Here is an 18,175-nt window from a genome sequence, read left to right on the forward strand (position 1 = left end):
CATGGCAGCCGATGGTATACTTCACATCTGACGCATAATTATCTCAATCATAGACTGTAGTCACCAATCTTAAAGCATTTGAAATAGAATGACATTGGTAACGTATGTTACATGATGAAATCTACGCCCTATGAAAGAAATCATCACACCACAAAAATAAAGCAAGATTGTGTGTTCATATTTTTCAACTACAAACTTGAATATTTGTGTCATGGATTGGTATAAAAATGAAACCTATTCTAAAAACTTTAATTTTCGCGTTTTGCGATTGTCCAATTGTGCCGAAATAGTGGTTTTGGGCCTGGCACCAGGGAGGATCATTCTGGACCAAGTATAGGACAGACCTATACTGTTTTCAGTTTCAGTTTCGGTAAGTTTTATTTCTCCACTTGTACAAAACAGAAGATAAGTATAACAATATCGAACATATAATTCACAAGTCATAAAGATATAAAAAAAATGTCGCTTTACAAATATATAATCATGTGAAATAATACATGAATATCATTTCAGATCTTTAAGTGTACAGGTGGAGGAGACATTTTATCAATAAGTAAAACGCTTGACTTGGATAACGGCCTCTGAACATAACCTTGTAACAATTTTGTATTCAACTAACTGTCCAGGCGGACCTCCTCTGAAGAAGACATCTTCCCTAAGCCTGCAGCCTCCTGGATGACTACATGGTATAGAAAACTGATATACCATGAATTATACCATAATATGGATTCCAAGGTTATAAGAATAACACTATATTCTGAGGGGCACAGCCCCGAAGAAAATATTGCAATTTCTGTCATTGAGGAATCCATAACTTTGCTCATACAGATGAAGCTCCAGTGCATGTTATATTCTTTTGGATAAAAAACTTAATCCTCTATATAGTAATTGGTTTAAAAAAAAAACTTCACGTGTTTATTAATATATTTTCAACTATCATTATGTCAGATTGTTGCCTTACTTGACACCCCCTGCCAGTAGTGCTTACCAAATGCACCATTATTCCGCATTATCCTCACTGGAAATATGTTCGATTGAGCGGAGACAGGATTATCTTTGATTGTATCATCATTATGCGTATTTATAAATGTGAGGCAATCGTCATTGTCAAGCACGCGGTGCAGCTTACAATAATGGTGTAATGCATTTCTTTCATTTCATTTCATTTATTTTATTTTATTTTGTTGTCTATAAAATGGACAATCTTCATGAAACAAGTGCATGGCATTTTATACGATTACACATAAGTAGAGCACACATTCCAAAATGAAACACAAAACTTACATAAGAACAATACATATAACATTAATTCATTATAAAATAACACAGAAATCTTTACACCAAAAAACAAAAACAAAAACACAAACACATCCACTACATAAAACATTGCACTTGTCTCTTCTTATTGATAATAAAGCGCATAAAAAAAGTGACATGACAGCAAGGTCGGAGCACTGTGGGCGACATCACCACAAACTGTTGTGTCCTATACATTGTAGACCACCAGTACAACCTCCATAACAAGTCTGAATCAACTTAAATCCAACAAACAGTGAGGCTTGTATCATAATAGCACATTCAAGAAGTAGTAATGACATGGTCTCTTTTAAAAGTCGGAACAATGCTTAGGGGTGGGGTTATTCTAAGTAACAAAAGTTTTCATCAGTGCCATGTAACGGCACTGATGAAAATTTTTGTTAGGGGGCCTACATGTAGAATTACCCCCCATCCCCAAGCCTCCATAGCAAGTTAAAAAAAAAGAAAGAAAAAGAATAAAAAACTGATTTGTCGGATTCGTTTAATCATTATAGTCTTTTGAACAGCATATACTTAAAATTTTGTTTTATACACCTGCCAATCACTTTGTGTTACTACGAACCAAAACATTGTTGTTCATTTATCATAACCACCTCCGTGTAATTCATTGTTCAAATTACCACGATTACTCAATAATGTTGTTCAATACCATAGTTTTCTGTTATGTCTTGTATGAAAAAGGAATGCAATGAAATAAGATAAAAAGCGACCATGACTGTATTTCATGCATGACATGGTCGACGCATCCGGGGCTGCGGGGGCAGGAGGGGTCCACTATTTTTTTTATTTTTTTATTTTTTATTTTTTGCATATACAAGGGTCTTACAACTGATTTTTGCCCCTCCCCCACTTTTTTTGTTGTTGCAAAGATATAGAGTTTGACTTTTCGTTGTTTATCTTTGCTTGTCAGCAGCTGAGTGGCATCAAAACTGTGAACCCGGAAGTTGCACCCAAAACAGAAGACTTTCGTCTTCCTCTTTTTTTTTTTTTTTTTTTTCTTGTTAGCCGGTTACTCCCAGAAATGACATCAGGAAACGTTAGGCCCTTTGTTTGTTTGTTTATTAGTTTTTTTTCTCTCTCTCTCTCTCTCTCTTTTTTGGAGGGGGGGGGGGGCTTGTCAGCCGATTTTGGGAATGCATACTCCTCGCTATCCTATAACGTGCGTAAAGTGATAGACGTCCCTGTAAATTTGTATACAGCTCTGAGTGAACATTCAACATTCCCCTCTTTAAACACAAAAGTTACCATATCAGGGCAAAAAAGTTTCAACTTTAATGCTTTGATTTGAGTTCACTGGCACTGTGATTTGAATTCACTGGCCCGCGGCCCCGGATGCGTCGACCATGTCATGCATAAAATACAGTCATGGTCGCTTTGGCATAGTGGATAAGACCCCCGACTCCCGATCGGAGGACTCGAGTTCGAATCCCGCCCAGTGCTTGCGTCCTTGGACAAGATGTTTTTACCCACTGTGTCCCTCTCGACCCAGGTGTATAAATGGGTACCTGGCAACGCTAGGGTAATAATAATAGCAGGGCCCTCTGGTAGAGCAGTGGCAACACTGAAGAGGCTACCCTGGGTAAATAAGACCATATTATTATCATTATTATATTATTATTATTATTATTATTATTATTATTATTATTATTATTATTATTATTATTATTATTATTATTATTATTATTATTATTATTATTATTATTATTATTATTATTATTATTATTATTATTATTATTATTATTATTATTATCATTATTATTATTATTATTATTATCCAGGACATGATCGCACCAAAATTTAATTGCCCTAAGGGCTTTTTTTATTTTATCTTATTTTGTTAAATTTTATTTTGCTTGTCAGCTGATTAAACCCGGAAGTGCGGTGGTCGGACCAGTAATATAGGGTAATATTTTTCATTTTCATTTTCATTTTCATTCATTTATTTTTTTTAAATGAGCTTAAATGTATACATTTGTTTGATTTATTAATTCTTCTTCTTCTTCTTCTTCTTCTTCTTCTTCTCCTTCTTCTTCTTCTCCTTCTTCTTCTTCTTCTTCTTCTTCTTCTTCTTCTTCTTATTGTTATTATTATTATCATTATTATTATTATCATTATTATTATTTCATTATTATTATTTCTTGTTGCCCCGGCCTCCCATACGGAATTCCTGGATCCGCGCCACAGTTTTGGCTTATCACTAACACGCAATTTCAATAAAAGATGTATAGACGGTGGTATAGATGAATGAGAAATTATGGTCAGTAGGATTTTACAGCAAAATTGGATTAAAATTTACAAACGCACAAACATCTCGGGCAAATATCCGAGCAATTGAATAATCATAATTAGAGTAAGGTGCAACCCAAGATTCAAGAACCAAGATTCAAGAACCCATGTTGGAGCAGTTTCTCGAGACACTAGGTACTACTCCACAAAGAGCTCTTTGCTACTCCACTCCACTTCGTGACAATGTTTACAGCGCGCTCTACAGTACAAACTACTAGTAGTCGTGAACGTCACATGATCTGTCGTGTGCTTGGACAGGACTCGTGCCAAAATGCAAGAATTTAGATGGGGTAGATATCAACTTCACTACTATTTTTATTGCCAGTGTGAATTTACAGTTTCCAACATGTCAATACATATAAAACATGGTGAGGCATTATGATTCTTGATTTCCTGTCGATTAAGCATCGAATTGTAATTTACGAGCTTTTGAAGCAGCGTGTTTGTATAGTCCCATAAACCGATATTTGCGTATAGTGTCCAGGTTGTAATCGGACGTAGGCCGTGTACTGTAAACTTTACGCCTACTAGGCTGCTGCCACTGGTACTGCTGAAACATTGTATGATCCATATCCACTTGTTGGGTGGATCATCATGAATGTTTAATCTACAATGCCCTCTGAGACAGTTACCTTACCAAGTGGTCAAAGCTATGCCGATGGGAAAGACATCTTCCCACAAGTCACAACCACAACAGCTGGATGCTTCATGAACCATGCTCACTGCACTCTTTAATAACTAGATCTACTTGGAATAGACTTTAGACTCTGCTGTAAGTGTAACTCTGGACAGCCTGGTCTTCTTGTATCACCCTCTCAGACTGGAAGGAGAAAAAAAAAGTGTTAGCAGATAACCCTGCAACCTTGGCAGTTTTCCATACTGGGGCCTGGGGGAAATCAAGCAATGAAGAAGAATAAGACATTGTGTCTTTTTGTGATGGACAGTCGCATAAAAACGAAAATAAAAATAGAATTTATGAATGCTGTGATATGCCAAGGCCATTCATGGACATTATTAAAGGTCTTACAAGAGTTGCAGCCCCTAAGATAGCGTTTTTCATATAAAAATCAGATGTACACCAAGCCATGAAATGAGATCAATTATCCATAAATTGATACCTATTGAATATAGACATGAAAAGTGTTGAAATCAGCCAATTTTTTTTTGGTTAAAATCTTGCATTTTAATAACTTTTCGCATTGGCGATTTTCACATTGCAGTAGCGAGTGCCCTAGCGGCTTCGATTCGCCGATCATTGTAAGTAGAGAGCTGAGCCAGCGCGCCGCGTCAGCAGGCAGTCGTAAATCACACAACACCCATAGCGCCTCCCGCGGCAGCAAGCGCGAAGCTCTTCACGGGCTCCGATCGGGCAGCCAATTTCACTGAAAACAGGTATTGCAAGGTCCATTTCGTGTACCGTTCTTGCCACATGCGCTAACTTGCGCTCGATAAATTTTCCTTTCAGAAAATCAGAAAACATTTCAATTTTGAAGTTTCGATACTGCCATATTTTGCGCAATGTGGATTGAGTACAAAATACACCAAAGGTCACGACAAATAAGTGCGAAATTTCGACTTGGCATGCCGAACAGATCGTCCTCCTCGGGCTACTAGTGGTAGGTAGCAGACGCAAACCCACGTACAGGATGGCAAAAGTAGATCAGGTTTTTGATTCGAACATGTTGTTTGCAGTACGGCCGTATTACTTTTGAAAAGAATGATATCATTGCACCCCTGTCATAACTGCTACAGCTAGCGATCGTCGCGAATGGGCTCAGAAATTGAGCACACTGCGTGTGTAGAAAGCGATGTACATGCGCGAGAGCGCCATCTAGTGCTGAATGATGAATGCTACCTAAGATGAGAATCCTTGAGACCAGGAACCCATTTAAAGGTCCAAATTATGTGATGAGATGGAATTCTGTCCTGTCCTGAGGGCTGAGAGGCCCTAGCTATTCAGTATCAGTAAATACCTTTTGTACTGTTCTGAGACAAAAAAAAGAGAGAAAGAAAGAAAGATGTAGAAGCCTTATCATAATGTCTTTTGAAATATAATTGCTGCATAAAGTTCTCTTTGCCACCTTTGGAGCAGAGAGAGGCAGTGCTTGCATTGCATTATTGATGTAGTGTAAGATGGTCATGATCCACTGACATGTAAAGTTGCACATGTTACTGAAGTAGTGTAGCGTAAACACAAGTTTCTATTGAGTGCATGGATAAGAATGAATTAAGACACTTCATTTACTTCCTGATTGATTGGGCTATGGAAATGGTTTGAAAATGTTTGTTGTGACATTCAGTGCAAAGCCTAGCGCCTTGGCCCTTATTTGGTGCAGTTGAACAGGTCCATGCATGATTGATTTGTGTGAAAATAGACTGGTGATTCTTCATCTGATCCTAAAACCCAACTCAAAATGAATCCTTGCTAGGAATAGGATTGATAAGGATTTATTTGAGTATTTGTAGAATTCTATTGGTTAGATTCACATTTCTCACCCTCAATCATGTCAACAGAGCATAATTGTATTTGAAAGTTCAACTTTGGAACAACAAAATTTATTCATGGTACATAAAGACCTGACAGTTTGCAGCAACTTTTTAGAAAGCTTTTGTTGTTTTGTATAATATTCATAATTTGCACTTTTTTGACAGTTTCATGCCTTTCTGTTATGTTCTCATCATAACCCATTCTTTCTTAATAATGAGGAATCCATGTATGAGAGGCTAATGTGATATGAATATAAATTATTCTAGTAAATCAGACCTTGCCTAGTTTGCAGTTTTGTTTTTGTGAGAATAAGTAGATGGTACTTTGTTGTCATACCACATGATTTACTTCATATTTTGTTTACTAAATTGTGTTGTGAGATACACTACTTCAACATTGACAGATTTTAGATAGCAAAACATTCTGCATCTGTGTATAATGTATACCTCTTATAAATTTTCTACATTTCAGACTACATGACAGACTTCTTCTAAAATAACCTGAAAGCTCTCCATGATGATATGAGTGCTATGGTTATAGCAACATCTGCAAGACAAAAACTGGAACTGCTGTGATATGTGTGGAGCAGCACATGGAATCGTGTTGATCTGAAAAGTGAGTTTCTGTCCTGTATGTCTCACTGTTGTTGGCAGGCTGTCCAAATTTGCAGCCAAAAGTGCACTGGATGAGCTGTTTTGTGGGACTTATGTGATATCCTTTTAATGCCTTGGCTTACTACACATGAAAAATAAAGTTGGTCCATTGAAAAGTGTTCCCTGGGTTTGCTGTTTTCCAGAATGCTAAGAAGGATAAACTCTAATGTCAGTTACATGCTGAAGAGGTGCCCATTTCTGGAAATCCACAAGTCTAAAGTTGCTCCTCGTACACCACAGTGTCCAAAGGCATTGCTTCAGAAATTTACCAGAGACATGTCCTCCACTGGAGCTATCCGTATTGACCACCTTGACCACTTGGTTTTAACGGTCAGAGATGCGGCCGCCACCGTTCGCTTCTACACCAGTGTTCTCGGCATGGAGGAGATCACATTCAAAGAGACGCGCAAGGCTCTCCGCTTTGGCAACCAAAAGATCAACCTCCACCAGGCAGGCAAGGAGTTTGAACCCAAGGCGGCATGCCCCACCCCAGGGTCGGCTGACCTCTGCTTTATATCTGACACACCTATCACAGATGTGATAGCCCGGCTAGAGGATTGTGGGGTCAGCGTAGAGGAAGGCCCTGTGATGCGAACTGGAGCTGTTGGCCCTATCAAATCTGTATACTTCAGAGACCCAGATCAAAATTTAATTGAAATCTCAAACTATGTTTAATTGTCAAAACACACTCCAAAGACTCATTCCAGTACTCACAACGAGAAAAAAAAAAAAAAAATGATGCAAGAATAAAACATTCCGTATTGATAGTCCCGGAAAAAGTTACTGACAGAAAATCTAAAAGTATAGTATTATGCACATACTTTAAATGTTGATATTTTCAAAATTATTATCATTATTATTTTTTTTCCTTGCATTGAGTGGCTCAAACATATATTTGCAGGTTCTTGAATTTGCACTGCACAAATGCTTACTCGTATGTTTTCATCCAAATCACAGAAAAGACAGAATTTGATTTCGAAGCATACAATTCAAGTCGTTTCAAGAAATATCATGAAAGTTATTTTTTAGGGTTATAGAATTCATACTAACCAAAAGTAGTGCAAAATTTGCAAATGTACTGCAAATGTTTCTGCTTTTACAGTATCTTTACATAGAATAAGATTTATTGTAGATATATTCTTTTTCTGATGCCAACTCAACTGAAATGTCGTAGATTAAATAAACAAGTTAAAATGAAAAATTGTTCACTATCAAATTGTTTTGTCACATATGCATTTCAAGATGAGAATTGGTATGGATGTCATTTTGATTATGCAAGATTTAGTGGTTAGATATAATTCCTAATAGTATGATCCAAGGTAATGTTTTGCAAATGTAACTTCAAATGTGATTGTTTTTATAATTCAAAGTAAAGGTAATTTATCATTGCTTGAAATCATGCAGTATAACAATAGGGTTGATCGAATTTTACCTCTCTCTCATTAAGCAGAACAAAATTGGATGGCAGCTGATATATGCTGTAATAGTGGGGGGCGCAAGGGATTTTTGGTTCAAATTTTTCCAAAAGCACCAAAATTTGGCACACATGTAGCCCAACCATACTATTTCGATTTTTGATGGGCGCCAAGAAGGGCGCCTTCTGGGGCGGCCATATTGGTAAAATCCAATATGGCCGCCACATAGGTTTAAAGGTCACTTGCATTTGAAAACATAAAAGGGTTACAATCATTTAAAAAGTCAGGTTAAGAGGTTTTCTGGGTCAAGGAATTCGAATCTGAAGTTGTTTTTGTGGTCTGAAGTCATTTTTTCCTTATAAGGTCACCTTAAGGTCATTTAGGGGTCAAGCCATTGTATTCATACCAGTTTATTGAAAAAAATGGCTTGCCCATGGTCAATATTCCAGGAATGCCAGCCTTAGTAACAGAATTGCAGTTGTCGACGGCTGAAAAAAGGCATATTTCTTGTGAAGGGCGCCCTCCGGGGCGGCATATTTGCAAAATCCAATATGGCTGCCACCTACGTTTAAAGGCCAGTCCATAACAAAAAACCTCTAAAGTGTTACAATAATTTGAAAAGTCAGCTTTAGAGGTTTTATGGGTCAAGGAATTCGATTCTGAAGTTGTTTTTATGGTCTGATGTCAACTTTTCCGTATAAGGTCTCCCTAAAGGTCATTTGGGGTCAAACCATTTTATTCACAATAGGTAATTTAGAAAATGGCTTGCCTATAGTCAATATAGGAGGAATGCCAGCCCTGCTAATAGAATTGCAGTTGTTGAGGGCTGTGGGAGAGGGAGAGGTGGGCTTTCTCACGAGTAACATCAATATACCGGGTATCTGCTTTCGTGTTAAGATTTCAAACACTAGGTATACACTCATGAATTATAATAAGAACCCCTTTCTAAGAGTAATTAGGTTTAAGGGATCTTACTCAGATCCTTATTTCACAATCAAATTTGAAGACTTGGTAACCCTTCAATTTTATTTTTAATGATTACTTACGGTAATTTTTTTCTGCGTCATTTTATTAATTATGGCCTGTTATAACATGGCTACACAAGCTTTTAAGTGAGGTTCTGTCCAAAGCTATGGAATATCATAGTTCATGTCACAATCATTCCACTAATTATTTTTACATTACAGGCGCTAAGAGGAAATGTCCTCACCGACTGGTCATATCTGCGGAATTCAATATATTTGCATTTGCTTTAATGACAGCCAAAAGAGCTAGTTAAGTTAGAATTATGGGTAATGCCCTTAAAAAGAGTTTTCAAGATTTGATTATTGGATTATTATTTTCATCTTTATCTGCAAGGAATGCAATAAAAACATACATATATGAGAAATAGAATCATATTGCTACCTAATATATTAATTGTTTAGCAATACGGGGGGGGGGGGGGGGGGGGGGGCTACTCTCTATACCAGCGTCCTTGACGTTGCCACTAAAAAGAGAAGTGTTTTTATTTCTCTGTTGCAGTTCAGGGATCCTCAATCACAATAGATATTCATAATTCAGATTTAAATTCAATGGAATAATAATTATGAAGATCACTCATAATCTGGATGAAAAAAAAAAAAAATCTGTCATGTTTAAGAGAGTTTTCAGTACATCAGGTTGGCATCAATTTGCTATTTTCGAACTTGTGTAAGAAAGTTCGATTCTAAAGTCCTTATAGGAAATTTATGTGCCTCCACAGCTAAATATGCCGTTCAGAGAACATGACGGTCCTGGTGACGCCATGTAAGGAACAAGCATATTTCACAGGTGCCACAGTGACACCATTAACAGGGTACAGATTAGATATGCTATAGTACAACTTTCATGACACCTTCTAGGGTCTATTAAGATTCTATCCAAAGTGCTTGGACGCAAATTGGTATGATATCACAAGACTTTATAAGTTGGTATCTCGTTGGTCTGAAGACTATAGGTTGCAACTCTACTCCCGGCAACATCTCTACGACGCACGTCTCCTGGAGACGAGCCCGCCGATCTCCAGGATTCGCAGGAGAATCGAACATTTCCGATTTTTGCAGAGACTATTTCCGTCTTCCAGCTTGTCTCCGAGACGTCTTTGCGAAGTCTCCATCACTGTGGCCATGTCGTGGGGACTAAATTTGTCAGCAACATCTTCGAGATGTCCCCGCATCTTGTGGAGACCGTAATAATAATGACGACGAAAGGGAGAATTTGCTGAGAAAAGACGTCTCTGATAAGTTCCTGCGACTGGAAAAGCCGTGCCAACATCCCCGTGACTTCCAAGCAAATAAGTTGTCCCTTTGTTTGAAGACGTCTTGGACGTCGCCCTGGAAATCGCGTTAGTTGTGACAGTGAGACGCTGGCATTGTGACAATGTCTCCTCCCGTCAGATAGGCCCTCAATCCCCTCCCCCCCCCTCCACTTTAAGCTTGCAGCAATATCAAACTACTGACCATGGCTCGTCTGACACCTTCTCTACATTGTGCATTTTCACCTTCATTCATTCATTCATTCGTTTCATTCATTTTTTTTTTAATTTCCATGTTTTCCACCTCCCAATGCATGCCTTGAAACAGCTGTGGTGCAGAAGAATGAAATTTGGTACTGAAGCATTGCGGAGAGTGGCTGATAGTACTAGTAATTGTCATGTACCTGTGCCATCTTTCCTCCAACTCCACTCCCTGAAGTCAGGGATCACATCAGATAGGGTGGTTTCTGATGATCTGCTCCCACGTTATGACGAGATGATGTCTACCCTCGTTGACGCAGGCTGCCCCATAAACCTTGTTGCTCATCAGTCCTTACTGGACATGAGCACGATTATTAAAGTAGTTAATGTGTCAGTGAGCTCTGGTTTGCTGACCCATACTACTTAGGCATTTTGCATGCCACATAAAAGCAAGTCTGAAGTAATGTCGCACCCTGTCAGTACCTGATGTTGGGCTCTGGAAGAGAGGTATGCTGTACAGGAAAGAGCTGAAAAGGCATTTATCTTTTCAACACCATGACCCACCCGTAACTCCCTCAGATCAAAGGGATTAAAAAAAGCACACTACCGAAACTGTGATGCTATGCTCATCCGTGCGATTGTATACTGTTTTCAGAATATGCTTTCAGAAAACATTATGTCATCCTTTGTAAGGATATCTTTGCATAGATCGCATCTAAGTTGTTGGAAAGCTGAAGGGTTGTGAGATCACAATTCCTGTTGGATATTTCCGTCTCGAATCAGGTGCTCAGAATGAGTTGTCCGTCCCATTTATTCTCGGATAAATTGTGCGCTGATAAATGAGGGCAGTTCTTTATTTTTCAATCTTAATTTTCAGGAAGCCGCTACGCTCTTCCAATCATAATTTGAGATTTGAGTGGTGCCATCACCATCTCTTGTCAGAGGACTGCACAGTGTTGCTATGTTAAGATTATTTTCTTCAGGATCAGTATCCCATACAACATCAATAGGTGTTCAGTTTCCTTAGTCATTTGTGCTTTCAGTAAAGAAACGGTTTCGTTTGATAAAAAGAGAATAAAAAAAGATAAGAAAAAAACCTCCAGCTGAATTGTCTTCACCTACTCTGATACGATACTGCCATTAAAGGACTTTAATGATCGAATTTAGTTAACTGCCCCTAGAATACTGGTCTGACCTGGATTGAGGAGCTCAATTCCCCGGAAGCAAGGGAGAGCAGGCATACAACAATTTCAGCAGGAGGAGAATCATATCGCTTGCCAGCTGGAAAGATATATAATTGACCATGAAAGGTGACGAGGTGGCTCAGTCGGTAGCGTATGGCTTGCGGTCTAAAGACTTGTGTTCCGGCGCGGGTTCGAATCCCACTTATCTCAAGTCTAGCTGAGCAATGGTGTGTGTTGTCATACCGTCCCCTCTAGTAGAGGCACAACACTTTGCACCTCATCACTTGGATATAAAAAGTGGAAGTCCCTTGTGTGAAAGAATCACAAACCCAGACACATGAAAAGATCCCGAATCGGCATTCCGTTATCGGAAAACTCATGGTGCATAAACCGGTAAAGTGGTCCACCCCAAGTATTTGTACATACAACTACCAGCTAGTCGCATACGGGCTATCCAGCTATCTCGTCAGAGGGAAAAACAAAGACAAAATAAGATTAGGCGTGTTTATTACCCTCTTTGCCATTGCACCCTGATTCGGCTCCTTGGAATAGGATGGCGGCCGTATTTAAGCATGTATATATATATATATTATATATATAGACGATGAAGACAAACAAGTTGACATAATGCATTAGAATCCAACTTCATTTATTTGTAAACCAAATTTTCGACCCTTGCACGGATCTTCCTCAGGGTAACAGTGATATTTGTATTTGAAGCTCAGCACAGAAAAATAATAATAATAACAAAGAAACGCGCCTGGTTGTCAGCTTAGAGTTTGAGCTAGGTTAGCAACCAACACGCACGGTTGTTAGCTTAAAATTTGCGCTATCTTCACGAGTGCAAAATCCTTAAACTCAATTATGACGTAACAATGCATCATAAAATGCATAAGAAGTAAGACATAGACATTTTCAAATCAAACTGATCGTTTACCAGCCGCGCAAAATACATACCAACACGCACGGTTGTTAGCTCATAATTTGCGCTATCTTCATGAGTGCAAAATCCTTAAACTCAATTATGACGTAACAATGTATCATAAAATGCATAAGAAGTAAGACATAGACATTTTCAAATCAAACTGATCGTTTACCAGCCGCGCAAAATACATACCAACACGCACGGTTGTTAGCTCATAATTTGCGCTATCTTCATGAGTGCAAAATCCTTAAACTCAATTATGACGTAACAATGTATCATAAAATGCATAAGAAGTAAGACATAGACATTTTCAAATCAAACTGATCGTTTACCAGCCGCGCAAAATACATACCAACACGCACGGTCAGTTTGATTTGAAAATGTCTATGTCTTACTTCTTATGCATTTTATGATGCATTGTTACGTCATAATTGAGTTTAAGGATTTTGCACTCATGAAGATAGCGCAAATTTTAAGCTAACAACCGTGCGTGTTGGTTGCTAACCTAGCTCAAACTCTAAGCTGACAACCAGGCGCGTTTCTTTGTTATTATTATTATTTTTCTGTGCTGAGCTTCAAATACAAATATCACTGTTACCCTGAGGAAGATCCGTGCAAGGGTCGAAAATTTGGTTTACAAATAAATGAAGTTGGATTCTAATGCATTATGTCAACTTGTTTGTCTTCATCGTCTTCATGCTCTTATTCCAACACGCGGATAATAATACTATTATATATATATATATATATATATATATATATATATATATATTATATATATGTATATATATATATTATATATATGTATATATATATATATATATATATATATATTATATATATGTATATATATACATATATATATATATATATATATATATATTATATATATATATATATATATATATGTAGGCCTACATGTATAAGCAAAGAAAGGAAAAACTGATCAGAAACAATTGATAAATAGTGAAAATTTTGAGCAAAGAAAATGAGAAAAGAAAACGAAACCGATGGAAACCCATTTTCTGTGCTCAAAATTTCAATATATATATATATCTATATATCTATATATGTATATATATATATATGTATATATATATGTATATATATATGTATATGTATATATATATATATATATGTATATATATTAACATATATATATGTATATATATATCTTAAATATAATTTTTTCATTTATTTGTCATAATCATTATTGGTATGTAGGAGGGTGGAACCGCTCTTGGCCCTAATTGACCATTGAAGGAGTATGGAAGAGATAACAAATGGGACAAAATAGGGGTACCAGTGAATTGCAGTTGAATGCTCACAGACGCCATTTCGAAAAATGCACAAAATGCCTGATTTGAACCTTATTTGACCTTGAAAGTGACCTTGAGAGGTGATAGTGACCTTGAATTGCAGAAATGATATTTAGAATCACATTGTCTAACCCCGTGAAATCTTCCACATGGGATTCATAACATTAATCAAATTTTTCAATTTGTAACTGCAGTTGACCTTTAACCCGGATGGCGGCCATATTGGATTCCACCAATATGGCGGCCCCAAGGGTTTTCAGTCTTGGCGCCCATCAAAAATCGAAAGAGTATGGTACAAGGGACCTATGAGCCAAATTTAATGCTTTTGGAAGAATCTGAACCAAACAACCCATTTTGAGCCCTTAGGCCCCCAACTATAAGTCGTTTTTTGCGTATTTCCATAATTAGAAAGTCAAGCCTCATTTCAATCAAACAATTATTGTGTCTTTAAAAAGAGTAAATGTGACAGATAAAACATTCTCAGCAATGTGTCTGTTTCATTATACATGTAGTTCATACTGCTGATAGATTTAGTAGAAGAGACCTTGATAAACACCCGGTTGTATCAATGTTATGTATGTGTGGGATACATTTTGATGAAAAATAAATAAATTACAGATGATATTTCTCAATTTTGTCTCAGCTTTTAACATGTAATTTGTTAATGCACAGTAGGTCTAGAATTAATTAAATTCAATACTTGACAAATTTCAGAACTTTAAATTACTTAGCATTTTCTCAATCAACTTCGTGCAAAAGTTGATGCATTCAAATATGTGACATTTTGTATTACACCCAAAATGTTGGTGGTGAACAGATCAAAGAAGATTTTTTTTTTTTAATTATTCAAATTGCTTATGCTGTTTTTAATCTGTAAATCAAAAAGAGAAGGTGGCAAATTTTAGCCAAAAGTTTTAAAATATAGTTTGCTTTGCTTAATAAAGTTTGTACCGTATTCGCAGTTATAGCATGGGCCTAAGCATGGGCCTAAGCATGAAGTTTGTCAGCATTATCCCCATTATAGTATGATTGCATACTCAAATTAATAAACTGGGAAAACACTAGAAAATTATTTGCTGACCAAGCATGGCCCATATGCCTCTGTATACGACATTCTATCCACAAATATCATCTCTAATCAGGTGTGTAACAAGGTGGCTGATGGAAGTAGACTGTCATTATGGTTGGATTTAAAGGACAAGTTCACCTTCATAAACATACGGATTGAGAGAATGCAGCAATATTAGTAGAACACATCTGTGAAAGTTTGAGGAAAATTGGACAATCGATGCAAAAGTTATGAATTTTTAAAAAAAATTTGTGTTGGAACCGCTGGATGAGGAGACTACTAAGGCTCATGATGTCATGTAAGTACAACAGTATAAAGAAAATGTAAAGAAAATTCAACATATTTTCACTTTTTTCGCATAATAAAAGAGCACTTGACTTGCCTCTTTCTAAAGGCAATGAGAATAATATTACACCCGTAACATATGTGAATAACGAGTCAAGGGAATGTGTACTTTTTTCAAAAGATGAAATTTTGTGAAATTCTCTTTATATTTTCCTTATATTGTTGTACACATGTGACATCATACACTGCAGTAGTCTTCTCATCCAGCAGTGACTGCACAAAAACTTCAAAATTCATAACTTTTGAATGGATTGTCCGATTTTCCTCAAACTTTCAATGATGTGTTCTACTAATATTGCTACATTCTCTCAATCCTTATGTTAATGAAGATGAACTTGTCCTTTAAATGTTCACCCAAATGTATGTGTGGATTTAAGAGTGAAAGCAGCAATATATTAGAAAACATCAGTGAAATTTTGAAGAAGATTTGACAATGCATTAAAAAGTTATAAATTTTCAGGGCTGCCATTGCTGGATGAAAAGACCACAGCAGTCTGTGATGTCACTGCAGGACAATAATCTAAAGAAATACAAGCAGAATTCAACATATCTTCATATTTCTAGCAAAATGAAAGAGCACTTAACTCTGTCAGAAGGCAGGGGCAACGATATTACTCTTAACATTCAGGCCCTACAGTAATACGTCAAGGGAACTTGAACTTTTCATAGAAAATTAAATCTTGTGATATTCTTGTTACATTATCATTATATCATTGTCATGTGCACAGTGATGTCACAAACTTGTAATCTTCTCATCCAGCGATGGTGGCACTGAAACTTTAAAGATTGATAACTTTTGAACAGATTGTCCAATTTTCGTCAAACTTTCACTGATGTGTTCTAATATTGGACTGCTTTCACTCAATTCACTCATGTTTGGGTGAACTTTTCCATTTAATTTGTGAATGCAAGAAAAAGGGTGTATACATGTAGTTGAGAGTGCTCCCCAGATATTGATGTGACTGCACTGAAACTGATTTGGTTCCATTGAGAGAGGTGATGTAGTATTGCATAGCAATTTTGAACACCTTAATATGGTGGTGCTAAGGTGGTACAGAATTGCAACCACAGCAGTATGACCATTATTATTGGGCCGTACTACTAACTGTGTGAGTTTTGAACTATAGAGGGCATCCTTCTGTCTTTCCAACCTTAGGGCTGGAGATAATGAAGAGATTTATGTGTGAAGACAAGTTACCGTACTGCAGTTTAACAGGATATAGTCAATCTTATGCAACAAGATAGAAAAGGAATAGAAAGAGGAAGAACGTATTGCAAAAATGGAATGAAATACTGAAATCATCTTTAAAAGAAAAATAAAAAGCTCTGCAGGTATGGAGAAAAAAAAGTTCTTGTCAATGAGAATTTAATGATGATTATTTTATACTCCCTATGATTCTTGTGTCAGTAAAACTAACATCAGAACAGATCTTGCATTCACACACACAAACATGCACTTTCACATAAATACACACATCATTCATTCACAAAACAAAATCATCATGCCTTGACATTCTCTCTAGCACTGAGAGAAATAAAATATGGTGCAATAGATGGTGTGGCTAATTTCAGAATCGTGAGAAGAAACACCGATCTTCTTATCAACCCATTGTTCTATCCGATTGGAAACTGCCTCAATGTGGTATCAGACCAAAAGCTGTTTTTCTCCTTGTGTTTGCTGTAGCCTTTGTGGCAGGCTTTATTAGATTATTTCATCTTAACAGTAAATATAACTTATTAATCAGTCAGCGGCTTCCATGACACTCAAGTGGCTTGTTTAGGGCAGCTGGTGGAAGAGAGCAAATTTACTTACCTGGTAACACAATGACCGTGGTCGTAGCCTTTGTCACAGACCCCAGTGATTTAGTCGACTGAGCCATTCTGTACCAATTAAAACCTGAGAAATCTGAGATATGTCTTCAATGGATGCTGCAGAATTTTTAATTTTTCCTGTCTATTACACTTTGAAGGAAATCGAGGAAGCTGTGATTGGGGAAAGAGTGTTATTGCCTGTTTTCAGATTTATCTTGATCCACAATATATTGTATTCAACAATTGACTTGTTGTAAGACTGATTCTGTAACAAATGTTTAGTGATTTAGTATGCTGCAGGTATTAAAAAGCATTTAAAGTCAAGTTTTATGTGCCTGAACAAAGTCTTGTAGTGTTTTTTTTTTCCATAGATTTTAAAGGAGACAGTTTGGTTAGTACATGGTACCTGGACATAAACTGAAATAACTATGCCCGATTTCCCAGGCCACAACAAGATACTATTAACTTGTTTACAATTAGCAGGTGCAATATTCTGACTGGTGATAACACAGCACTATCATCAAGGGTAGGCCAATTAAGCAGGTGCTTTGTGCCTTTTTATTGCATTTAAAGATAAGGTTTTGACATTTATATGTTGTTTGGATATATACAATTAAGCTAATTCTACCATCATGATAAAATATAGCAAACACAATGGCACGTACATGTAGAGAGAATCCCAAGTGTATGTGAGTAGAAGTTTATCTTTATGAAGTTGAACCAATGTTTTGATAATCATACTTTGCGGTTGATGATGTGTTGTAAATGTAAAGAAGAATGGGACGATAACTATGATAGTGCTTGTGTTTGTGATGATGATGATGATGATGATCATACTGGTGGTGATGGTGATAATAGATGGAGATGATGTCATGTATTGATGATG

General features: G+C 36.9%; 1 protein-coding gene across 1 annotated transcript; it reads left to right on the plus strand.

Annotated features, from left to right (window-relative positions):
* Positions 1 to 6,640: 6,640 nt before the first annotated feature.
* Positions 6,641 to 7,999, plus strand: LOC140227029 (virulence protein STM3117-like). Its single transcript, XM_072307461.1, has one exon. It carries the CDS (start codon positions 6,889 to 6,891, stop codon positions 7,417 to 7,419), a length of 531 nt encoding a protein of 176 aa, XP_072163562.1. The 5' UTR covers positions 6,641 to 6,888; the 3' UTR covers positions 7,420 to 7,999.
* The last annotated feature ends 10,176 nt before the right edge of the window (positions 8,000 to 18,175 follow it).

Source organism: Diadema setosum, chromosome 4 (genome assembly GCF_964275005.1).
Source record: "Diadema setosum chromosome 4, eeDiaSeto1, whole genome shotgun sequence".
Lineage (NCBI taxonomy): Eukaryota > Metazoa > Echinodermata > Echinoidea > Diadematoida > Diadematidae > Diadema > Diadema setosum.

Bases quoted from the DNA above. Each gene is read 5' to 3' on its own strand.
- LOC140227029 (XM_072307461.1), top strand. From the start codon at position 6,889: ATGCTAAGAAGGATAAACTCTAATGTCAGTTACATGCTGAAGAGGTGC.